Source organism: Siphateles boraxobius, unplaced genomic scaffold (assembly GCF_051911475.1).
Source record: "Siphateles boraxobius isolate OS27281-9 unplaced genomic scaffold, OSU_SipBor_1 25, whole genome shotgun sequence".
Classification (NCBI taxonomy): domain Eukaryota; kingdom Metazoa; phylum Chordata; class Actinopteri; order Cypriniformes; family Leuciscidae; genus Siphateles; species Siphateles boraxobius.
In genome coordinates, this window is record NW_027508866.1 from 29,582,864 (window position 1) to 29,605,399 (window position 22,536).

At 47.2% G+C, this 22,536-nt stretch overlaps 1 protein-coding gene across 1 annotated transcript in view; it reads right to left on the bottom strand.

The window, feature by feature from the left end:
• Positions 1 to 7,890: 7,890 nt before the first annotated feature.
• LOC143750701 (uncharacterized) overlaps positions 7,891 to 22,536 on the bottom strand; it is a 36,183-nt gene continuing 21,537 nt past the window's right edge. Inside the window, exons 10-11 of the mRNA XM_077243882.1 lie at positions 8,427 to 8,603; positions 7,891 to 8,213 (exon numbers count right to left, since the gene is read on the bottom strand). Coding sequence (XP_077099997.1) covers positions 8,005 to 8,213; positions 8,427 to 8,603 — 386 coding nt within the window. The 3' untranslated portion in view covers positions 7,891 to 8,004. The remainder of the gene's footprint in view (positions 8,214 to 8,426; positions 8,604 to 22,536) is intronic.

Consider the following 22,536-nt stretch of genomic DNA (forward strand, 5'->3'; position numbering starts at 1 on the left):
GTATCGGGTTCTTCCATTCGGCCTAGGTTATCACCCCACACCTTTTACAATATGCGTGGATGCAGCTCTGGCTCCTCTGAGATTCCAGGGCATTCGCGTATTAAATTATATCGACGATTGGTTGATTTTTAGCTCAGTCCGAGCTTTTGGCAGTTCAACATCGAGATGTCGTTCTGTCCCACATAAGGAGGTTGGGGTTGCGGCTCAACACCAAAAAGAGTGTACTCCTCCCAGCTCAGAGGACCACTTTCTAGGTGTATTATGGGATTCGACAACAATGCAAGCACGTCTGTCTCCTGCACGTATTTCTGCGATTCTCACAGCCGTAAAGAATGTAAAACTAGGTCAGTCACTCACTGCAAACAGTCTCTGAGACTGTTGGGGCTCATGGTAGTTGCGTCTAACGTAGTTACTTTTGGCCTTCTGTACATGAGACCCCTGCAGTGGTGGCTCGGGACCAAGTGGTTTTCTCTGAGGGGAAATCCGTTTTCGCATGATCAAGGTCACGCGGCTATGCCTTCGTGCCTCGGTCATGTGGAAGAAGCCTTGGTTCCTCGCCCAGGGCCCAGTGCTGGGTGCTTCTTGTCGACGCGTCACGCTATCGACGGATGCTTCCCTCACAGGATGGGGGGCGGTCATGAGTGGCCGCTCGGTGAACGGTCTTTGGCTGGGGCTCATGGTAGTTGCGTCCAACGTAGTTACTTTTGGCCCTCTGTACATGAGACCCCTGCAGTGGTGGCTCGGGACCAAGGGGTTTTCTCCGAGGGGAAATCCGTTTTCGCATGATCAAGGTCACGCGGCTATGCCTTCGTGCCTCGGTCATGTGGAAGAACCTTGGTTCCTCGCCCAGGCCCAGTGTTGGGGGCTTCTTGTCGACGCATAATGCTATCGACGGATGTTTCCCTCACAAGTCGGGGGCAATCATGAGTGGTTGGTCGGCGAAGGGTCCGGACAACACACTGATGGTCTCGTATATCAGAGCAGATATCCTGTTGAGGCAGGGGCTGTGGCCCGGGGAATGGAGACTTCACCCCGAGGTGGTGGAGCTTCTTAGGGAGAACTTCGGTCAAACTACAAGTCGACCTTAGCATCGCTTGTACAATGCATTGCCCTTGTGTTTCTCCCTCACGCATCCAGCTCCGCTTGGACTGGATGTAATGTAATAGGTGTGGTTGCCACTACACCTATACGCTTTTCCCGATATCTTTGCTCCTGGGAGCTCTGGAGTTGTGGATACTGTGGGCTCGGCCTCTGAAGGGGCCCAGCTCATAGATTCAGGTTTCTCGACCGAGGTCGTGGAGACCATACTCCAGTCTAGAGCTCCCTCCACGAGAAGACTAATATGCTGTTCTCTGCCTGGTGCAGAGAACGCCTTCTGAATCTCGTTTCTGCCCTTTTTGGTACAGTACTTGATTTCTGTAATGAATGTTTCTTTGCTGGGCTATCTCTGAGGAGAGATCCCTAATTTCGTCTTCTCCGTGGTACATGAGGCTGAGGCCTGCACGTACTTGGATTTGCACCTGGTTGGTGGTAGTATTTCTTCACCCCAGATCGGGTTGTATTTCTAGGTCCCTACTAAATGTGCGGTCATTTGTGCTCCAGGCCTTCTGTCCTCCACCTTTAATACCCCAGATCAGGAAAATCTTAAATCTGTTATGCCCTGTCCGGGCTTTGGATGCTTAGGTCCACAGAGCTGCTCAGTGGCGTTTATCAGAACAATTATTTGTCTGCTTCGGGTAACCTAAGATAGGTTGCCCTGCATCTAAATAGATAATGAGCAAGTGGGTAGTTGAGGCTATCTCACTTGCTTATGAAGCGGCCGGACAGCGTTCACCTGTGGCTGTTCAGGCCCATTCTACTAGGAGTATGGCTGCATCTAGGCTTTAATTTCGGGTGTTTCCCTTCAGGATATTTGTAATGCGGCAGGCTGGTCCTCACCTCATACATTTGTCAGATTTTATGACCTACACCTCTCCACTCCCGGGGCTAGGTTGCTTGCTTCTAGTGTGCGCAAGGACTTCACACAGAACGGGCATTTGTCTTATGGCGTAGTGGGTATGGGGTTCCCACCGCGTCTCAACGCAGCTCGAGTTCCCTTGAAAGGGAACGTCTCAGGTTACGTATGTAACCCTGGTTCCCTGAGAGGGAACGAGACGCTGCGTTCTCCCGCCATACTTCCTGCATGCCCTGATCGACTTGCTTCAGGCTTTTTCAGAAGCTGTCGCGGTCTGTTTTCTGGTGTGCTTTATAGCTTCCTGGTCTATGACGTCACCGCCTATGACGTCTCGCTCTTCCATTGGACTGATTATACACGTGCTTCACGACGCAATCACGCAGAGCGTTCCCACCACCGCGTCTCAACGCAGCGTCTCGTTCCCTCTCAGGGAACCAGGGTTACATACGTAACCTGAGACGTTTTGATTGATTCACTTCCGTCTAAATGATAGTTTGTTATTAAATTAGGGGCCGCTAAGACGACACCGTTCTCTCTAAACAGACTTTAAACGTGAACCTGTGATAGACGCTGATGGCGTTCACATGCGCATTAAGAATTGATTCTATAGTTATGTGCGTTTGAATATATGTGCGCAGGTTTATAATTCCTTACAAACCATGCCCAAACAAACTACTTGTCTATAAATTTTGATGCAGAATTTTTATTTTATCTTATCACTTTGGGTAGGTACGCAAACCGAAAAATTCCACAACGCTTTATCTGTAGAGTGGTATAGGGATCCTCCATAGGGAGAGGCTAGTTGGCACTTCAGCACTGCATTGTCATCAGGTCCAGGCGAAAGTCCTTCGTCAGATCTGGAAACGGCCTGGATCCGGCAGGCTGCGGGAAAACCTCGGGATAAACAAAGACACTAAAATTAGCGTAGATGCCATTCTTCTTATGATGTAACGAGTACATCAGGATTTGAGGGAAGTGTTCCCAGTTCCGGCTGACCTAATCTAAGCAGCCTAATATTAAATTATAGAAGTCTATAGAGTGTTATGTGAATGCTATGTCAAAGAGATGTGTTTTTAGTCTAGCTTTGAACTGACAGACTGTGTCTGCTTCCCGGACAATGTTAGGAAGATTATTCCAAAGTTTTGGTGCTAAATAGGAAAAGGATCTACCGCCAGCAGTCGATTTATATATTCTAGGTATTATCAACTGGCCAGAACTTTGAGATCGCAATAGACGTGAAGGACTATAATGCGTTAAGAGCTCGCTCAAGTACTGGGGAGCTAAACCATTTAGTGCTTTGTAAGTAATCAGCAATATTTTAAAATTTATACGATGTTTAATAGGGAGCCAATGCAGTGTTGACAGAACCGGGCTAATATGGTCGTACTTCCTGGTTCTGGTAAGAACTCTAGCGGCTGCGTTTTGGACTAGCTGTAGTTTGTTTATTAAGCGTGCAGGGCAACCACCCAGTAGAGCATTACAATAATCTAGCCTTGATGTCATGAACGCATGAACTAGTTGTTCCGCATTTGTCAATGAGAGCATATGACGTAATTTAGATATATTTTTAAGATGGAAAAATACGGTTTTACAGACATTAGACATATGACTTTCAAATGAAAGATTGGTATCAAAGAGCACACCCAGGTTCCTAACTGACGGCGAAGACTTAACAGAGCAGCCATCAAGTGTTAGACGTATTCTAGGTTATTACGTGTGGAAGTTTTTTGTCCAATAATTAGAATCTCTGTTTTTTTCAGAATTTAGTAGTAGGAAATTACTAGTCATCAAATTTTTAATATCAACTATGCATTCCGATAATTTTGTGAATTGGTGAGTTTCGTTAGGTTTGGAAGAAATATAGAGCTGAGTATCATCAGCAAAACAGTGAAAGCTAATTCCATGTTTCCTAATGATATCTCCTAAAGGTAGCATGTAGAGAGTGAACAGCAACGGTCCTAGTACTGAGCCTTGTGGTACGCCATACTGAACTTGTGATCGATAAGACATCTCTTCATTTACTGCTACAAACTGATAGCGGTCAGATAAATATGATTTAAACCATGCTAATGCAATTCCACTAATGCCAACATAGTTTTCTAGTCTATTTAAGAGAATGTTGTGGTCAATGGTGTCAAATGCAGCACTAAGATCAAGTAACACTAATAGAGAGATACAACCACGATCGGATGATAAGAGCAAATCATTTGTGACTTTAATGAGAGCTGTCTCAGTGCTATGGTGCGGTCTAAATCCTGACTGGAAATCCTCGCAGATACCATTTCTTTTAAGAAAGGAACACAGTTGTGAGGATACTGCCTTTTCTAGTATCTTTGACAGAAAAGGTAGATTTGAGATCGGCCTGTAATTGACTAATTCTGTAGGATCGAGTTGCGTTTTTTTAACAAGCGGTTTAATCATAGCCAGCTTAAAGGTTTTTGGTACGTATCCTAGAGACAAAGATGAATTAATGATGTTAAGAAGAGGATCTATGACTTCTGGAAGCATCTCTTTCAGTAGTTTAGTCGGTATAGGGTCTAACATACATGTTGTCGATTTAGATGAATTAACAAGTTTGCAAAATTCTTCCTCTCCTATGGCAACAAATGAATCAAATTTTACCTCGGGGAGACTATAATGCACTCCCTGATGCGATGCTGTAGTAGACGGTTGCATAGTTATAATTTTGTCCCTAATATTATCAATCTTATAAGTGAAGAAGTTCATAAAGTCATTACTGCTGTGTTTCTTGGAAACTTCTGGGCTTGAAGCTTTCTTTTTCGTTAGTGTTGCCACTCTTTTAAATAAATACCTTGGATTATGTTTATTTTCTTCTAATAGGGTTGAAAAATAAGCAGATCTAGCAGCTTTTAAAGCCTCTCTGTAAGCAATCGAGCTCTCCTTCCATGAAATCCGAAATACCTCTAGTTTTGTTTTCTTCCAGTTGCGCTCCATTTTTCTGGCTGCTCTCTTAAGGGCCCGGGTGTGCTCGTTGTACCACGGTGTTGGACTATTTTCTTTAATCTTCTTTAAGCGCAATGGAGCAACTGTATCTAAAGTGCTGGAAAGGAGAGAGTTAAAAGTTTCTGTTGCAATATCAAGTTCTTCTAAGCTATCTGGGATGCTGAGACGATGAAACTGATTAGGAAGATTATTGATAAAGCAATCTTTAGTGGCAGAAGTGATAGGTCTAACATACTTGTAACACGGAGTTGGCTTTGCAGCCTTGGCTAAATGTAATTTACATGAGACTAGATAATGATCTGAGATGTCGTCGCTCTGCTGCAGAATTTCAACAGCATCAACATTGATTCCATGTGATAATATTAGATCTAGAGTATGATTACGACAATGAGTAGGTCCTGACACGTGTTGTCTAACTCCAATAGAGTTAAGAATGTCTTTAAATGCCAATCCCATTGCATCTTTTCCATTATCTACATGTATATTAAAATCACCAACAATTAGGACTTTATCTGCAGTCAATACTAATTCTGATAGAAAGTCAGCAAATTCTTTGATAAAATCTTTATGGTGCCCTGGTGGCCTGTAGACAGTTGCCAGCAGAATTCTCAAACTTGATTTATCGTTTACATTATATATTTGCATCACACACTCCGCCCCCGCGGCGCGGGTATAAATACGGAAGTGGATGCACGCACTAGTTGCCTTTCGCTTCGGAGCCGTTCGTCTTTGATGTCTCTGAAGATTGCTGTTGTATTCAACAAGCGAGTGTGTCGGTGTTCTTACGGGAAGACCTCTCCAGTGTTGGTGTTCTACAGCGTGGTGCAGCACTGGTGACGGTCCCATTTCCTAAAAGAGCAACACGGGTGTGAGTGCGTCTTTTTCAAGATGCCATTCCATCCGTGCGTTTCTGGGTGCGGTCTGTCACTATCCCCATCTGACGGTCACGAAAGTTGTGTCGCATGTTTGGGCTAACAGCATGCCGAGGCAGCTTTCGTGGATGAGTCATGTTCTCACTGCGGGAACATGACCATCTCGGTGTTGAGATCTAGACTCGCCTTCGTCAAAAGCGTTGGGGCAGTCCCCACCTCTGGGCCCCGCCCTTGTTCTTCCTCTGGGTTACCTTCCCAGAGAAAGACTGGGGTGCCATCCAAGCTGGGTGATCTGAGGATCAAGGTGAGGGGTAATCCGCCCGGCCAGGCCCCGTGGGTCCCTCACTCCTCTTCCACACCGCAACCGGTGGAGCTCCCCATTGATCCCGCTGGTCCCTCTGTAATGGACAGGCCAGCCGTGTCATTTGGGGTCCCTCCAGGGGATACGATGTCAATCACAGCATCGGAGGGGGAGCTGAACTCAGGAGATGACGACTCGGCTGCACTGCCTCCCTCTGGGAGACCAGTGTTGCCCGAGCCAGATCCAGAAATGTCAGCTATGCTGAAAAAGGCCGCCGAGGCGGTAGGGCTCGTGTGGAACCCTCCACCGTGTCCCGAGCCGTCTCGGTTGGATGATTGGTATATCGGGGCGGGCCGTACTGGTTCTCAGTCCGCCGCCCCGGTTCCTTTCTTTCCTGAAGTGCATGAGGAGCTTGCGAGGGCATAGATGGCACCTTTCTCTGCCAGAAACCGCCTGAGTAGCTCCTCCCCCCTCACTACCCTTGATGGGGGAGCGGTGAAGGGTTACGAGGCTATCCCTCCAGTGGAGCGGGCCGTTGCGATGCAGTTATGCCCAACGGCGGCCGCTTCCTGGAGAGGTGATCCTCGTCACCCCTCTAAAGCCTGTAAGTTCTCGTCCGCTCTTACGGGCAAGGCTTACAAAGCTTGTGGGCAAGCCGCTTCCTCATTGCATGCCATGGCGTTGCTCCAGGTCCACCAGGCCCAGGCACTCATGAACATGCACGAGGGTAGTTCGGACCGTGAGCTCATGGGTGAGCTCCGCACTGCAACTGACCATCGGCCGGACCATCGCCGCAGCCTTCACCCAGGTTCCGGCGTGGAGCCGACCGCGGAAGGGGCGCCCAGCCTGCTCCAGGCGCTGCCAAGCCAGGTGGTAAGCATCAGCGCAAAAGGAAACGCTGAACCTGGACGGGCTCTCAAGGATGGAGGAGTTGCTCGTAGAGTGGTCGCCGATCCACTCCCTCTGGCTGGTTGAGGGCCGGCTGGAGTTTTTTGTTATGTGTGTGTCTGTTCCGCCGCTGGCCCCTGTAAAAATGGGGTCAGCGGTACCTACATATTCGCATATGCTTGTCTCTGTTTAATTATTGCTTGCAATTTTTAAAAAAGCAATATGAATGATGTGTACATTAATTTGTATGTATTGTTATGAACTATTATCCTGCTTTGGCCACTTGTGAGCAAAATGCAAAAATAGGTTATAAAATTTAAAACACCAGTATCAGCATTCGGGGCTCTATGATCACGTTAATTATCGTTAAGGACATAGATCATGGTGCAAAATAATAAGTAATATATATTTGTAATATATAAATGATAAATACATTGTATTCTACAAAATCTGCATAAGTACTTTATATTGTTGTTCATGAGTACTACTAACATAGTTCATGTTGACATATAAAATCCTATTTTAGTATTTAAGAAAATAAATAGTATTTGTCATTAGTTTTATTAAAATTACTTAATATATTTTAAAATGGGATATAAAAATGAGATTAAATATTGAGTCTGTGCATACAAATGAATATGACATATATTGCCTTAAAGATCAAAATGTATAAGTTAATATAAATATTTATTAAATGTGCAACAAATAATAACAAATGATTTTTAACAGTTAAGGTGTAATGTAATGCCACATGTAAAATCTGAAATATAAAAGTAACAAGTAAGCAAGCAGTGCCTCTGTTATGGTGAGAGAGGCACATGGATAATGTAGAGCCTTCTGTTATCCAAATCTGCAAAGAATTAGAACATGTTGGTGTGAGAAAAAAAACAACAGACACAGTAGCTCAGGGTTAGAATGACTTTTACTTATTTATTATTTATTTAATTAATCTGAAAAATATTTAATTTCCAGACTCAAAACTCAAGAGTCTGATTTTGGGAAGTTCCAATGCTAGTGCTAAAACTTTAAGACTCTTCTTCAGAAAGTTCTGGACTGCTGTTGTCCTCACTCTCCTCTTCAACATCTTCCTCCAGCATGAAGAAGGAAGGGTCTGTGTTGACGCTGCCATAGGTGCTGGTGACTGCTGCAAGTTTTTTCTGCAGAATGTGCCGTTTGTGTAAGATACAGCAGTATAGCCCCCTGTGTCCCTCTTCGGTCAGCTCTCTAGGCGGAACTTAAGTAAAAAGTGAAGAAAATTGACATTGATAATTAGGCAGCATTTCATAAAAACACAAAACAAACAAAAAAATTACAGCTCATAGGTATTGTGATTTAAAATTTTAGATTTGAAGCAATATTTACAGGAAACTATAAAATCCTGGTTAATGGCAACTGGCATCAACATATTTTTACATATAAAATAATAAAAAATATTTATCGTACATACTATGGATCTTGATGTTCTCTTTAGTCTCCTGAAGGAGACTGTCCAGTTTCTCCAATGTTTTTTTTAGATGTTGATAATGCTGAGTCATCTCCTTTACAATTATTATCTTCTCCTCCTCCACGCGCCTGACCAGCATGACTTGGCCAAACACTCGCCTCTTCAAGCGGAGACTCACCACTATTTTTGAAAATAAAAGTGGAGGATAGGGCTGGGACGGTTACCGCATTACCGCAATACCGCGGTCACTTGACTCCAACCGCGGGTCTGAGCTCGTCACCGTCATCACCGCAAAAAAATAAAAAAAAATAAATAACCTTGACCTGCACATGTGTGCACGTTGTGTCTAATGACATGGATTCATTGATTCTAATGACATGGATTATGTCTAATGATATAGTGGCTTACATGGATTCAAGGTTTTCTAAACGAAACTTATCATCAAAAGATGGAGCAAATCCGATCTTTCACGAGTTGAGGAGCGCAATGTTCCATGACGCATAATAACATTCCATTCGTATTAGAGATGCGCGGATAGGCTATTATTATTTCATCCGCAACCGCATCACAAAACTCATCATCTGTCCGCCATCCACCCGCACCAACGTTTTTTGATCAATTTTCGAAACCGCATCCGCGGCGCTAACTGTTTTAAGCAGAGCCGATCCGCCCTATACGCTCACTACGCAAGCTGCGTAGGGCCCCGCAAATTACTCAAGGCCCCGCCTCCCCCTCCTCGTGTCATAGCGCGTCAATTAATGTTGACAAAATGAAGCGAAACTATCCCTCTGGTCACGAAAAGAGGAAGAAGAAAAAACATGAGAGTGAATTGCGGGAACAACATTCAGGTAAACTTGTGTTCCCTTTCAGTCGATAACGTCGGACGTAGTCGACGCCGACTGAAATGGGATCTCGCTAGAGAGCCTGTCTTCTTCGAGTACTATTGAACGAGCCAATGTAATTGGCGTGCGTGATTCGCATCACACACTCCGCCCCCGCGGCGCGGGTATAAATACGGAAGTGGATGCACGCACTAGTTGTCTTTCGCTTCGGAGCCGATCGTTTGATGTCTCTGAGAGTGCTGTTGTCTACAACGAGCGAGTGTGTCGGTGTTCTTCAGGAAGACTCTCCCAGTGCTGGTGTTCTACAGCGCGAGTGCAGCGGTGATCGCGAGCTTTGAGCTCTCAACTGCTGTTTTAACAGCAACAAATTTCTAAATGTTTGTGTGTGTTGATGGCTGGTTAGAGGGCGGAAAAGTGAGTGCTTCACTGTTTCAGTTCTCTGTTCAGTGTTGCCGCGGTCATTCCCCTGTGTGCTCTGGCACTGGTGACGGTCCTATTTTCTGAAAGAGCAACACGGGTGCGTTTGCGTCTTTTTCAAGATGTCATTCCGCCCGTGCGTTTCTGGGTGCGGTCGTTCCCTGTCTCTCTCTGATGGTCACAACTGTTGTGTCACGTGTTTGGCTTACAGCACGCTGAGACAGCTTTTGTGGACAGCTCATGTTTTCACTGTGGGAACATGACTGTCGCAGTGTTGAGGGCGAGACTCGCCTTCGTTCGCGGAGAGCGAGTCCCCATTACCATGCCCCACCCTCGGGTGCTGTGTGGGATGGGTGACCGGAGGATAGTGTTGGATGTCCCGCCCGGTAACCATTCCCCGTGGGCTCCTCACTCCTCCCTTCCACTGCAACCACTGGAGCCTCCTGTGTTGTCTGCTGGTCCATCTGTAATGGGTGGGCCAGCGGTTTCACTCGGGGCTCCCCTGGAGGACAGGACGCCGATTGCAGCATCGGAGGGTGAGCTGACTTCTAGAGATGATGACTCGGCTGCATTGTCTCCCTCCGGGAGTTCAATGTTGCCCGAGCCGGATCCAGAATTATCAGCTATGCTGAAACGGGCCGCCGAGGCTGCCGGGCTCGAGTGGAACCTCCACCGTGTCCCGTTCAGTCTCGGTTGGAATCTGGAGTTTGGTATCTTGGGGCGGGCCGCGCTGGTTCTCAGCTCGCCGCCCCAGTGCCTTTCTTTCCCGAAATGCATGGAGAGCTTATCAGGTGGTGAACAGCATCTTTCTCTGCCAGAAACTGCCTGAATAGCTTTTCCCCCTCATTACCCTTGATGGAGGAACGGTGAAGGGTTGCGAGGTGTCCCTCCATTGGAGCGGTCTGTCGACACAGGTGCACCTGTGTCCGGCGGCCGCTGCCTTTTGGGGGGATCCTCGTCTCCCCCCTAAGGCCTGTGAGTTTCGTCTGTTCCGACGGGCAGAGCTTACAAAGCCTGTGGGCAAGCCCCTTCCTCTTGCGTGCCAAGGCGTTGCTGCAGGCTAGGGCACCCATGGCATGCACGAGGGTAATCCAGACCGTGCGCTCATAGGTGAGCACCGCACTGCATCCGACCTCACCCTCCGGGGTGCGGGTGTCGTAGCGTGCGTGATCGGTCTGGCGATGTCCACCTTCGTGGTCCAGTAGCGCCTTCGTTGGCTCAGCCTGGTGGGTATGGCGGATGCGGACAAGGTTCGGTTCCTGGTCTCCCCAATTTCCCAGGTTGGGCTGGTCGGCGACGCGGTGGAGAACTGCATCAAACAGTTCTCTGCCGCTCAAGCGCAGACGGAGGTCATCCGGCACATCCTGCCCCGGTGGCCAGCTGCTGCCTCCACCCGCCGCCGGTGGCAGCTCCTCCGCCTGCTCGTCGCCGTGGGCGTTCTCCGGCCGCCGCGCCTGCTGGCCCTCCGCAGCAGCCTCCACCCAGGCCTCAGCATGGAGCCGGCCGCAGTAGAGACGCCCAGCCCGCTCCAGGCGCTGCCAAGCCAGGTGGCAAGCGACAGCGAAAGCATTCCGGAGCGGGCCGCCCAGGAATGGATGAGATGCTCTTGGAGTGGCACGATCACTCCCTCCCCCCGGGTGAGGGCCGGGTGGAGCCTTTGTTTGTGTGTGTGTCTGTTCCGCCGCTGGCTCCCTAAAAAAAAAAAAAAAAAAAGCGGAGCAAGCGGTACCCACACTTCAAGGAGAGAGCAATTTCATCTGTTCCTGGGTCCCAAGAGGGCCAGTCTGGCGGGTGTGACCCTGTATAGCCTTACACCCCTCAGCTCCCCCTTGGTCGCCAGCAGGCAGCTTGGTGCGTTCGAGGACCCGGTCATCCGCCTTCTCACGCGCCCCCTGCCGCTTGTGGAGACAGGTAAGTGTTGCACAGCACACTAACACCACTCTCTCTACTTTGCTGCCCCACCTCAGGCTCGGCTACCCCGCTCAAGTCAGTGATAGTCATCACATTAGGTGTTGAGCAGACGTGCTCCTGAAAATTCAGTGAGATTCATCACACCGAGTGTTGAGCAGTGCTCCTGACTTGTGCATGCTTATCTTATCCTGCTGGCGAAGGATTTGATATAGCCGCTCCTCCAGCCGGTACGAAGGCCAGTTGTAAACTCGTTCTTCGTGCTACTAGGTGGTGGGTCGTGACCATCTTGGCCCAAGATTGGTCTGCAGCTTTGACCTGAAAGACACGTAGTGTCCTTCCCCTCGAGTGCTCCAGAGCCCGTTGGGTCTTCAGGTCAACTGGAAGAGAGTAATCTCGCCCACGGGCTGAGTATCTCTTTTTCAGTTTTGGAGAGGTACTCGGTCCAACACGTCTCTCCAGTGAGAATGTGTCCAGCTGGTGTTGAAGTGAGAAAGGGTCCCACTGAAAAGATTCAGAGGCTCCTGGGGTATACGATAGCCGCAGCCTTTGGCTTCCTCCGTATGTGACCGCTTCAGCGCTAGCTTTACGATCGAGTCCCGAGGTGACCGTGGCAGAGCAGCTCACCCTGTGTAACTATAGTTCATCCCGGTCTGCTGCCAAACCCTCCTCAGCAGAGGGGCCATGTACAAAGGGCGTGTTTTAACGGGGGCCTGGGCGACCCCCGACTACACGGGCATTCGTGCCTCGAGTTGTTAGACATTGCGGGTGTCACAAACTCTCCCGTCACCTCCTCCTTGGAGTCAGACGCTTCTGAGGGCGCCTTGTTCCACTCCTCCCGCTTACTCAATCGTGCCGCCATCGAGCCTCACGACAGTTATAGCCAGGGCAAGTGGAGACTCCATCCCCTGGGTCCGCTGGGTCTTGACCATTCCGGGGCCGCTCAATTGCCCCCCCGGTTTTATTTTTCCGCCAGTGTTTGGGTAAACCGAGCGGACTACCCTTGGACAAACACTGGGTCTCAGCTGCCCCGGGGGCCCGCAGAATACGTTTAACCCCAGTGAGCCTTCTAAGAAGTGACTGCGACTCAGGGTCGCCTTGCGCCTGCTCAAGTCAGTGAGATCATCACACTTCATGTTGAGCAGAGTTGCTCCTGAAATTCAGTGAAGTTCATCGCACTCAGGTGTTGAGCAGCAATGCTCCTGTAGCTCAGTGAGTCCATCACAGGTAGCTCAGTGAATTCATCACACGCAGTGCTGAGCAGAAATGCTCCTGGTGCTCAGTGAAGTTCCTCGCACTCAAGTGTTGAGCAGAAATGCTCCTGAAGCTCAGTGAGTTTATCACACTCAGGTGTTGAGCAGTAATGCTCCTGAAGCTCAGTGAACTTGTCACACTCAAGTGCTGAGCAGAAATGCTCCTGTCGTTCAGTGAAATTCTTCGCACTCAAGTGTTGAGCAGAAATGCTCCTGAAGCTCAGTGAGTTTATCACACTCAGGTGTTGAGCAGGAATGCTCCTGAACTTCAGTGAACTTGTCACACTCAAGTGCTGAGCAGAAATGCTCCTGTCGCTCAGTGAGGTTCTTCGTACTCAAGTGTTGAGCAGAAATGCTCCTGAAGCTCGGTGAGTTTATCACACTCAGGTGTTGAGCAGGAATGCTCCTGAAGCTCAGTGAACTTGTCACACCCAAGTGCTGAGCAGAAAATGCTCCTGAAGCCCAGTGATCTTCACATGTTGTGTTGAGCAATGCTCCTGTCTTTTGCGCCCGTCACTTGCACCTACGTGCCAAGTCAGGAGAGGAACAGGTCTTCATAGTTGCCCCTTATTGGCCCAACTAGACCTGGCTCCCATCAACAGCCTTCCTGACTTCCCCGGAAAACTCTTCGGGGGCGGGGCACGATGGCACACGCGTTCTTCCCCCGGGGATTCCGGGCGGTCTTACATCTGAACGCGGAGGTTCAGGTGGCTATCACAAGAATGTGGGATAGTTACCATCACTTCTGCGAGCACCCCCTAGAATGGGGTAGCGTGCTTACGCCTTTAGAAGTGGAACCTAGTCGTTGAGTGCGTCTTCTCTCCAGAGGAGATCCTGAAAGCTTTCGATCACTTCAGTGCTCTCTTTCCTGCAAAATGGGTTGCAGTAGGCTGTTTTCCTAAATCACCCTTAAAATGATGTTGCCTCGGTGTTTAAACGACGCTCATCGTGTTGCAGAAGTATGCAGAAGCACGCTCTGATCGTCAGGTTCCTGAGGAGCAAGGTCTTGTAAATCCTTGTGTCCCTCTTTATCCTCTAGGGCCTTGTCCCTGGTGCGACTGCACTGCAGAGACCGCCCCTGAGCCACTGCAGGTAGTGAGTTAAAAATTCTGTTATATCAGTTCTCCTGCTCGCGTGGTCTCTACTAGAGGGTAGGGACTTGCTCGCTTTCGGTCAACGTATTGTGCCTGGAGTCTGGGCCGGCTAACTCTCACAAGCTGAGACCCCGGCTCGGATTGTGCCCAAGGTTCCTACCTCTCCCGTAAAAGGAGCAGGTGGTGAGCCTGCAAGAGCTGCCCTGGAGGAGGCAGATCCAGCCCTGGCTTCTCTGTCCGTTCGCTTGGACGTGTACAGAATGCAAGTCATAGACCTCAGACCAGCTCTTCAAATATCTGTTGGAATTCAGCAGAGAGGGAAGGCTGTTTCCATGCAAAGTTGCACTTAGTGCTTGCCTTCATTTCGGCAAAGGTCCGAGATGCAACATGTCCACTTAGGTGTTGAGCTCCTCTGTGATGAGTGTAAAGTGCTCCGCCTGGGCGTTGACGATATGCTTTGCTAAACAGATTCTAGAGTTGGGGGCTGGACGACACCTAGTTGAACCGCTGCTTCCCGTGGGCTCCCTTCTCATGAAGCCAGTTTCACCGTGAGCCCGGTTCAAGTGTCGGCTTGCTGCGCCATTCCCCTCCTATGGACTGGATACGTGCGCCTTTCTACTCCAGTTGAGTTCCCTTAAAATTGAACCCTGTTGAGTTCCTCCACACCCCTCCGACGTCGGACGTGCGGAACGTCTGGTGTTAGGCCTACCACTCGTAAGCAGTGTGGAACCTGTGTTAGGCTGGGTCCATATGTTGCGGTCCCTTCGGTGACCCCATATGTGTATTCTTCCACGATACGGCTCCCTGCGGTGAGCCCGTGTCTTCCCTCGGCAGAGTCTCTCTGCCGTCACTGTCCGGTGTGTCTCCCCCCGTCTTAGGCTGGAGCCACCCCAGTGACATTCCATATGTTAGACTGCCCGGTTTCCGCCCAGTTCATATGTGTATTCTCCACATTACCTCCCTCTGGGTTGGATGTGGCTTCCGCAGCGTCCCTTCCTTCCAACGTACGGGGAACGCTTTCCCAGTGGTCCTGTAGGAACAGCAGTGACTTCCCTGGCCTAAGCCCTGTCCTTCCCCGCCTTAAGTTTGCGGGGGCATCAGGAGGCTTTGGTTTAGGCACTGGAAGGTGGCAGCGTCAGTGGCGTGTTCAATGGTTGATCCCATTTCAGTCGGCGTCGACTACGTCCGACGTTATCGACTGAAAGGGAACGTCCTGGTTGCGTATGCAACCCACCGCTCCCTGAAGGAGGGAACGGAGGACGTAGTCCCCTTGCCACTACCGCTGGACCACCGCTGACCCCGGGTTACTCTCGGCTCCTCAGCGAAAAGCAACTAGTGCGTGCATCCACTTCCGTATTTATACCCGCGCCGCGGGGGCGGAGTGTGTGATGCGAATCACGCACGCCAATTACATTGGCTCGTTCAATAGTACTCGAAGAAGACAGGCTCTCTAGCGAGATCCCATTTCAGTCGGCGTCGACTACGTCCTCCGTTCCCTCCTTCAGGGAACGGTGGGTTGCATACGCAACCAGGACGTTCTCTCCTCTCCAAGTTTGATGTCAGTTAGCAAAGTAAAGTTAAGTTTATGTGCATTTCTATTGTGTTTTTTCGGTCTTGCTAACCTCGCTGGGCAGACAGGCATCTCTTGCATCACTTCTCTTTGTGCCTGACTGACAAAAGTGAGAGTAAAATACAATTATTTATTACGTTTGTTTTTGATAAACAACAAAGTACAAGTTGTGCAACGGTGTTTGTTTACTGCAGCTCGGAAAAGATAACCGCGTCGCGTGTGTTAGGCTATCATGCGTTCATATGCGCGTGCGCGAAATTAAACGCGCATTTTTCAAGCAGAAATATATGTGGACATACTGTACAATATATGGGCGGGAAATGATGGCACTCCTCATCAAAGTACACATTATACATACATACTTTTAAAACAAGACACTGATTATCTAGTCTCAGTCAATGTGTAGTTAAACATTCTAAACAACTGCAGCAGCACTAATTATGCAAGATGGAAAGCAATATTGACAATTTGACATTGATTGACTATTGATATATAGGCTATATTGAATTTAAAATGTTGATTAGCTGGACATACTGGTCAATATGGATGCACATCCCTCAGTAAATAATAACCATAAATCAAGAATTGCTTCAACATGCATAATAAAAAAAAACTTTAACATGCCATGGCAAGCCATTTTAGCTTTTATTCATTCACAGTTTATGTGTTTTTGATATCAAGAATTCAATTTTTTTTTTTTACTATTTGCAATGTGAATTCTTGATTATTTTTTTACTAGTAAGGCCCCTTAGTTACATTTTTATCTACCAATGTCTATTTTTGATATCAGGAATTACATGTTCACTTGTACAAAAGTTAATTCTTGATATCAATGATGTCATCACTCACAGGGATTATTGATATCTGCATCACTAGTTCACTAGTTAAATATTACAAGAGCCAAGCCATAGTATAAATAGTATTTTATATTTGAAAATGTATAAAAGGAAATTGGGAGCCAGTTTGAATGGGTCTGATGAAGCTTATAAAATGAGTTATCTATAATATGCAGGTGCTATGCTTAAGTTTGTCAGTAGAGGAGATGCTGGATCATCAGCCAGTACAAGCACAGACTCAGTTGATACACATCTAGCCTCAGCCAGTACTAGCACAGACCCAGTACAGTCAGCTTCAGCAAATACAGCACAGCCGTCTTCAGCAAGTACTAACACAGACCCAGGTGAAGTACAGGCAGTCTCAGCCAGTACTAGCACAAACCCAATACAGCCGACTTCAGCAAGTACTAACACAGTGACCGGCCCAGGTGAAGTACAGGCAGCCTCATCCAGTACTAGCACAAACCCAATACAGCCAGCTTCAGCAAATACAGTACAGCCGTCTTCAGCAAGTACTAACACAGTGACAGACCCAGGTGAAGTACAGGCAGCCTCAGTCAGTACTAGCACAACAAGAGGTGTACAGCCAGCAGCAGATACAAGCAGCTCAGACCCAAATAGAACAGTTGCCGCTCCACCAAATGACCCAGCAGATTGTCCCCCAGTCTTAACAGACTTTATGAGGACTGAGTTAGTGCGCAGAGGTCCATTTAAACCAGGACTGGATTTTTCTTTTCCTAAAGACAAGTCTAGAAGAGCTTTCCATTCAGGCTTATTACAGAGACAACTGTCAAATGGGGAAAAGATTCACAGGAGCTGGCTTTCATACTCAATCAAAAACAATGCTGTTTATTGTTTTTGCTGTAAGCTCTTTTCAACAAAATACAACAAAATTATAAAGGAAGGTGTGAATGACTGGTCAAATATCAATGCCATTCTGAAACACCATGAGAGTAGTCCTGAACACACACAAAACATGATTAAGTGGAGAGAACTTGATCTGCGCCTAAGTCGGGGACAGACTCTTGACCAGATACAAATGACCATTTATGAGGCTGAAAGAAAGAGATGGCGGGATGTCCTTACACGTTTAATAAGTATCACCCAGTCTCTGGCTGAACGAAACCTAGCATTCAGGGGTTCGTCAGAAAAACTCTTCCAGCCAGATAATGGAAACTTCCTAAAAGAGGTTGAATTACTGGCAAAATTTTACCCCATTATGGAAAACCATCTCAGCAAAATTAAAAATGGAGATACACATGCTCATTACCTGCAGCGCACACAGAATGAGATAATACAGATTGTGAGTGGCAAAATTCTGGAAGCAATAGTGACTCAAATAAGAGACTCAAAGTACTTCTCCATTATCTTGGACTGTACACCTGACATTAGTCACCAAGAGCAAATGTCCATTATTCTGAGAAGCGTGGCTTTAAGGGGAAAGCCAGAGATCAAGGAGCACTTCCTCGGCTTTGTGAATGTTGAGGCTACAACAGGTTTAAATCTGTCCACTGTCATCTTAAATAAGCTGAATGAGCTGAAGATTTCATTTGAAGATTGCAGAGGGCAAGCTTTTGATAATGGGGCCAACATGAAAGGCAAGAACCAAGGAGTACAAGCCAGACTGCTCAGAAGAAATCCCAGAGCCGTGTTTTTCCATGTGGAGCACATACTCTAAACCTTGTAATTGCAGATGCTGCCAAATCTTCAAAAGATGCAGTAGGGTTCTTTGGACATGTGCAAAAGCTCTTCACCTTCTTTTCAGCTGGCACACAAAGATGGAGTGTTTTAAAGAAACACGTGAAGATAACCATGAAGTCATGGAGTGACACAAGATGGGAGAGTAGGCTCAAAAGCGTGCATGCAATAAGGCACCAGGCATCTGAGGTTCGGGAGGCATTACTGGAAGCCAGACAGACAATCAATGATCCTGTGGCCAAAGTGGAGGCACAAGCACTTGCAGAGGAAGTTGGGTCCTACCGCTTCTTGATTTGCTGTGTCGTATGGTGTGAGATACTGACTATTACAAACATAGTGAACAAGCTCCTCCAATCCGCCTCAATGCAGTTGGATATAGCAGTTAATTTAATCTCGAATGCAAAGGCTTCCCTCGCTACATACCGGGAAACTGGATTCTCTGAGGCACAGACAACAGCCAAAAGCATTTGCGAAGTAATGAATGTGGAGGCTGTTCTGAAAGAGAAGAGATTGAGAAACAGCAAGAGGCATTTCAGCTATGAGGCTCCTGATGAACCAGTGACTGATGCACTGAAAAACCTTGAAGTCAACTTCTTTAACATTGTGGTCGACTCTGCTGTGACATCCATGGATGAGGGATTTGAAACACTCAACGAGGTGAAATCCAAAATTGAGTGTTGCTAAACTTCAGCACTGCCTCACAGATGTCTAGTGAATCTTTAAAGGCTCACTGCATGGAAGTTCAAAATACTCTAACCTTCAGAGATGACTATGACATCAGTGGAATGGATCTGGCACACGAGATTCAGAATTTACCTGATCTGCCATCAGATAAGATGACTGCATTTGAGTTGCTTTCATTTCTCTGTGAGAAATACCTGGAGGAACTCTATCCTAATCTTTGGATAGCCCTAAGAATTGCAGTCACCCTGCCTGTAACAGTAGCATCGTCAGAGAGGAGCTTTTCAAAATTAAAGCTCATCAAAAGCTACCTGAGGTCTTCAATGTCACAGGAACGTTTGAGTGGATTGGCCATCATGAGCATAAATCATGATGTGGGGAAACACCTGTCCTATGATGACATCATTGATGATTTTGCCTCAAGAAAGTGCAGAAAAGGAATATTTTGATGGTAAGATTTTAATTCAAACATTCAAATGTTTACACATTTGTAACATGTAACGATGACTGTTTAACTAACTATGTGATATTCTTCTAAGTTTCTTCTAGACAGTCCAAATAGACTGGTGTTGCCCATACTGCTGCCGAAAATGGCCAGGCTGTAGAGAGAACAAAAGTAAATTCCAAAAGCCAAAGCTCAGGGTTATAATTTATTATATTATTCTTATTTATGTTTACGTTAATTTTCACTTACTTAATAATATTCACTTGTTATCTTAATATTCTATGGAAAATACTCTATTCAATAAATATTGTTTGTTTGAACCTCATTCTGTTCTTTGACTGTTTTGCTTAAAGGAGCGAGGATTGTATTTGGAGCACTGAAGTGTCAGGTGTGAGTGTGACTGTGTAGCATTGGCAAATGGTTTACATAGCTCACGTCACGGCGTCACGGGTCAGGTAGAGGGCCCCTTAGCAGAATTTTGCTTAGGGCCCCAGGGAGGTCAGGATCGGCACTGGTTTTAAGGTCTATGAGCAATGCGAGGCGCTACTGTCGCGAGGCTAGAAAGCTCTTGGCTGTTCTAGAAAGATCCAATGCAGCAAAGATATTTAAAGGTCCCCTGACATGGGGTTATTTTATTATTTTATAATGTTCCTGGGTTGCCCTTATAATTTTAGTATGTTTTTTAGATCAAAAATAGTCATAATTTAGAAATAAAAGGCATTTTTCCTAGCCTGATTTTAGCCTCTGATTTGAACCCTCTGTTTGAAGGGGCGTGTCTGCTGTGGGATTCAGTGTAAACGCGGCCACTGCTGTGATTGGCTGACATGCGTGCATATGAAATAGCTACGTATTACATGTGAAAGTCTCTCGAATACCTTTACTACTGCTATTATACGTTTTTACTAATACAGCTATCGAGATTAACGAATCGTGAGAAGTTTTTAAAGTATTTAGATCTATTCCCATCACATAAAATGTTGCTGTGATGAGCATTGAGCAAGCACATGACAGTCTGTAGATCGCGAGACTGAAGATCTTATCATTGCAACGCAGTTTCTGCACTCTCTAATGCTTTCACCAATGCAAACACGATGATGTACATACAGTAAGAGCTTCGTTGTGCAGTCACGTGCGTCATTGATTTCATAACGAGTTGTCCAGATAAACTCGCGCTGTGTGAAAAATTGTTCTTTGATCGATTTCTGTAAATAATTTGTTCACAATTTTAATAAGATTATTTTTATCCTACTAAAAGAAACGATGTGAAGGTGATATTTTAGACACTGGCTTGACTTACTGATGCATTGACAGTATTGAACGATTTTGAGAGAAAGATTACCTTTCTGAACTTGAACTTGAATTGTTTCTTGGTAGCTCGATCGATTTATTTTCAGACGTTCATCGAGGCCAGCTCTGTATTGGCCCAAGTTGAGGAAACAGTCGTCGAAAAATGTTTGGACCATCCAAAACTTTGGGAAGTTGTATCGGCACATTTCCAGAGAAAATAAAATTAACCCATTGTTTCTTCAGAGGCTCGGATGAAGGAACTAAAAAATACTTTTGTGTTCACTTGTACATCCGAACACTGATCAACTGCCATGCTTCGCTCGTTTTGCAAGCCATTGTATCTCTCTATTCAACTTTTGTGCTTCGATCGGTCACACGCCATGATATCTCTCGAGGATAAACTAAGATTGCGCGCTCGCGTTCGTACTTCCTAGCTCGTTTTCTCATGGGCGGGTCAAATTCTCTGGGTGGGCAAAGCAGAGTGGGGGAGGTAACCTTTCCCCTATATGACGTCATATAGGGGAGATTCAAGATCAGCCCGTTTGAGATCTCATTTTCTCACAGGCAGAGAAAGATAGCCAAAACTCAGTTTACACCGACTGAAATTTCTAGACACAAGCGGACCAAATACAGGCTAGGGGAACTAATATTAATGTTAAAAAAACGTCCCGGGTTACGTATGTAACCCTAGTTCCCCGAAGGGACGGACGCTGCGTGAAATCGCAGTGGGAACGCCCTCAGTGTGACGCGTCTGAAGTATGAATGAAATCAGTCAATGGAGAGAATGAGCGTACGGCGAGTGACGTCATCGACCAGGAACCTATAAATATCCCCTGAGTACACAATACGCCAGCTTAAAAGTTACTGAAGCAGCGACCCAAGGGGATGCCGAGAGTATGGTAGGACACGCAGCGTCCGTCCCTTCGGGGAACTAGGGTTACATACGTAACCCGGGACGTTCCCCTTCAGGGACTACCGCTGCGTGAAATCGCAGTGGGAACGCAATACCCACATCCCCATACGACCAAATCCCCGTCGTGTGTCATTAGGAGACACAAACCGACGAGAGAACCTGAGCCCCGGGAGTGGAGCTAAGATCGAGGGAATAAAATCTAACGAAAGTGTGCGGTGAGGACCAGCCTGCCGCATCACAAACGTCCTGAAGAGAAGCTCCTGAAAGAAGAGCTGTAGAAGCAGCCATACTCCGGGTGGAATGAGCCCTTACAGCCAAAGGTGAAGGCTGATTGGCCGAACCATAAGCAAGTGGGATGGCCTCGACCACCCACTTGCTCATCCTTTTTCTAGATGCAGGACACCCTTTCTTAGGTGACCCAAACAGACGAACAGTTGTTCCGATCTCCTCCACAGGGCAGCTCTGTGGACGTAAGCATCAAAACCCAAACTGGGCACAGCAAATTAATTTTCTCCTGGTCTGACGTCAGAAAAGGCGGAGGACAGAAAACCTGCAGAACTATAGGTCTAACTGAAACAGTTGGAACCTTAGGAACATAACCTGGTCTCGGAAAGAGAAAGGCCTTAACCAACCAGGAGCAAAGAGCAAATTCCAGGCACGAGGGAGCCACCGAAAGTGCTTGAATATCTCCAATTCTTTTTAGAGATGAGATAGCGAGAAGAAGGATAGTCTTTAGAGTAAGAAACTTTTCCGAAACTTCCTCGATGGGCTCGAAAGGAGCAAGGGAGAGACCTTCTAAGATGATGGCCAGATCCCAAGCTGGTACCCTCGTGCGAACTGCAGGCCTCAGCCTCAAGGTGACACGAAGGAAGCGAGACATAAGTGGGTGTTTCCCGAGGGAACCTCCACTTGAAAGGGTGTGGTAAGCAGCTAAGGCCGCCACATACACCTTCAGTGTGGAGTGGGATAACCCTGTGGAGAGACGGTCCTGCAGGAAATCCAGGACTGTACCAACCGGGCAGTTAACTGGGTCCTGCTGGCGCTCTCCACACCAAGAGGTGAAAAGTTTCCACCTCGCGGCATATAACTTCCTCGTGGAGGGAGCTCTGGATCGGAGGATGGTCTCAACGACCTCAGCCGAGAGACCAGAATCTATGAGCTGGGCCCCC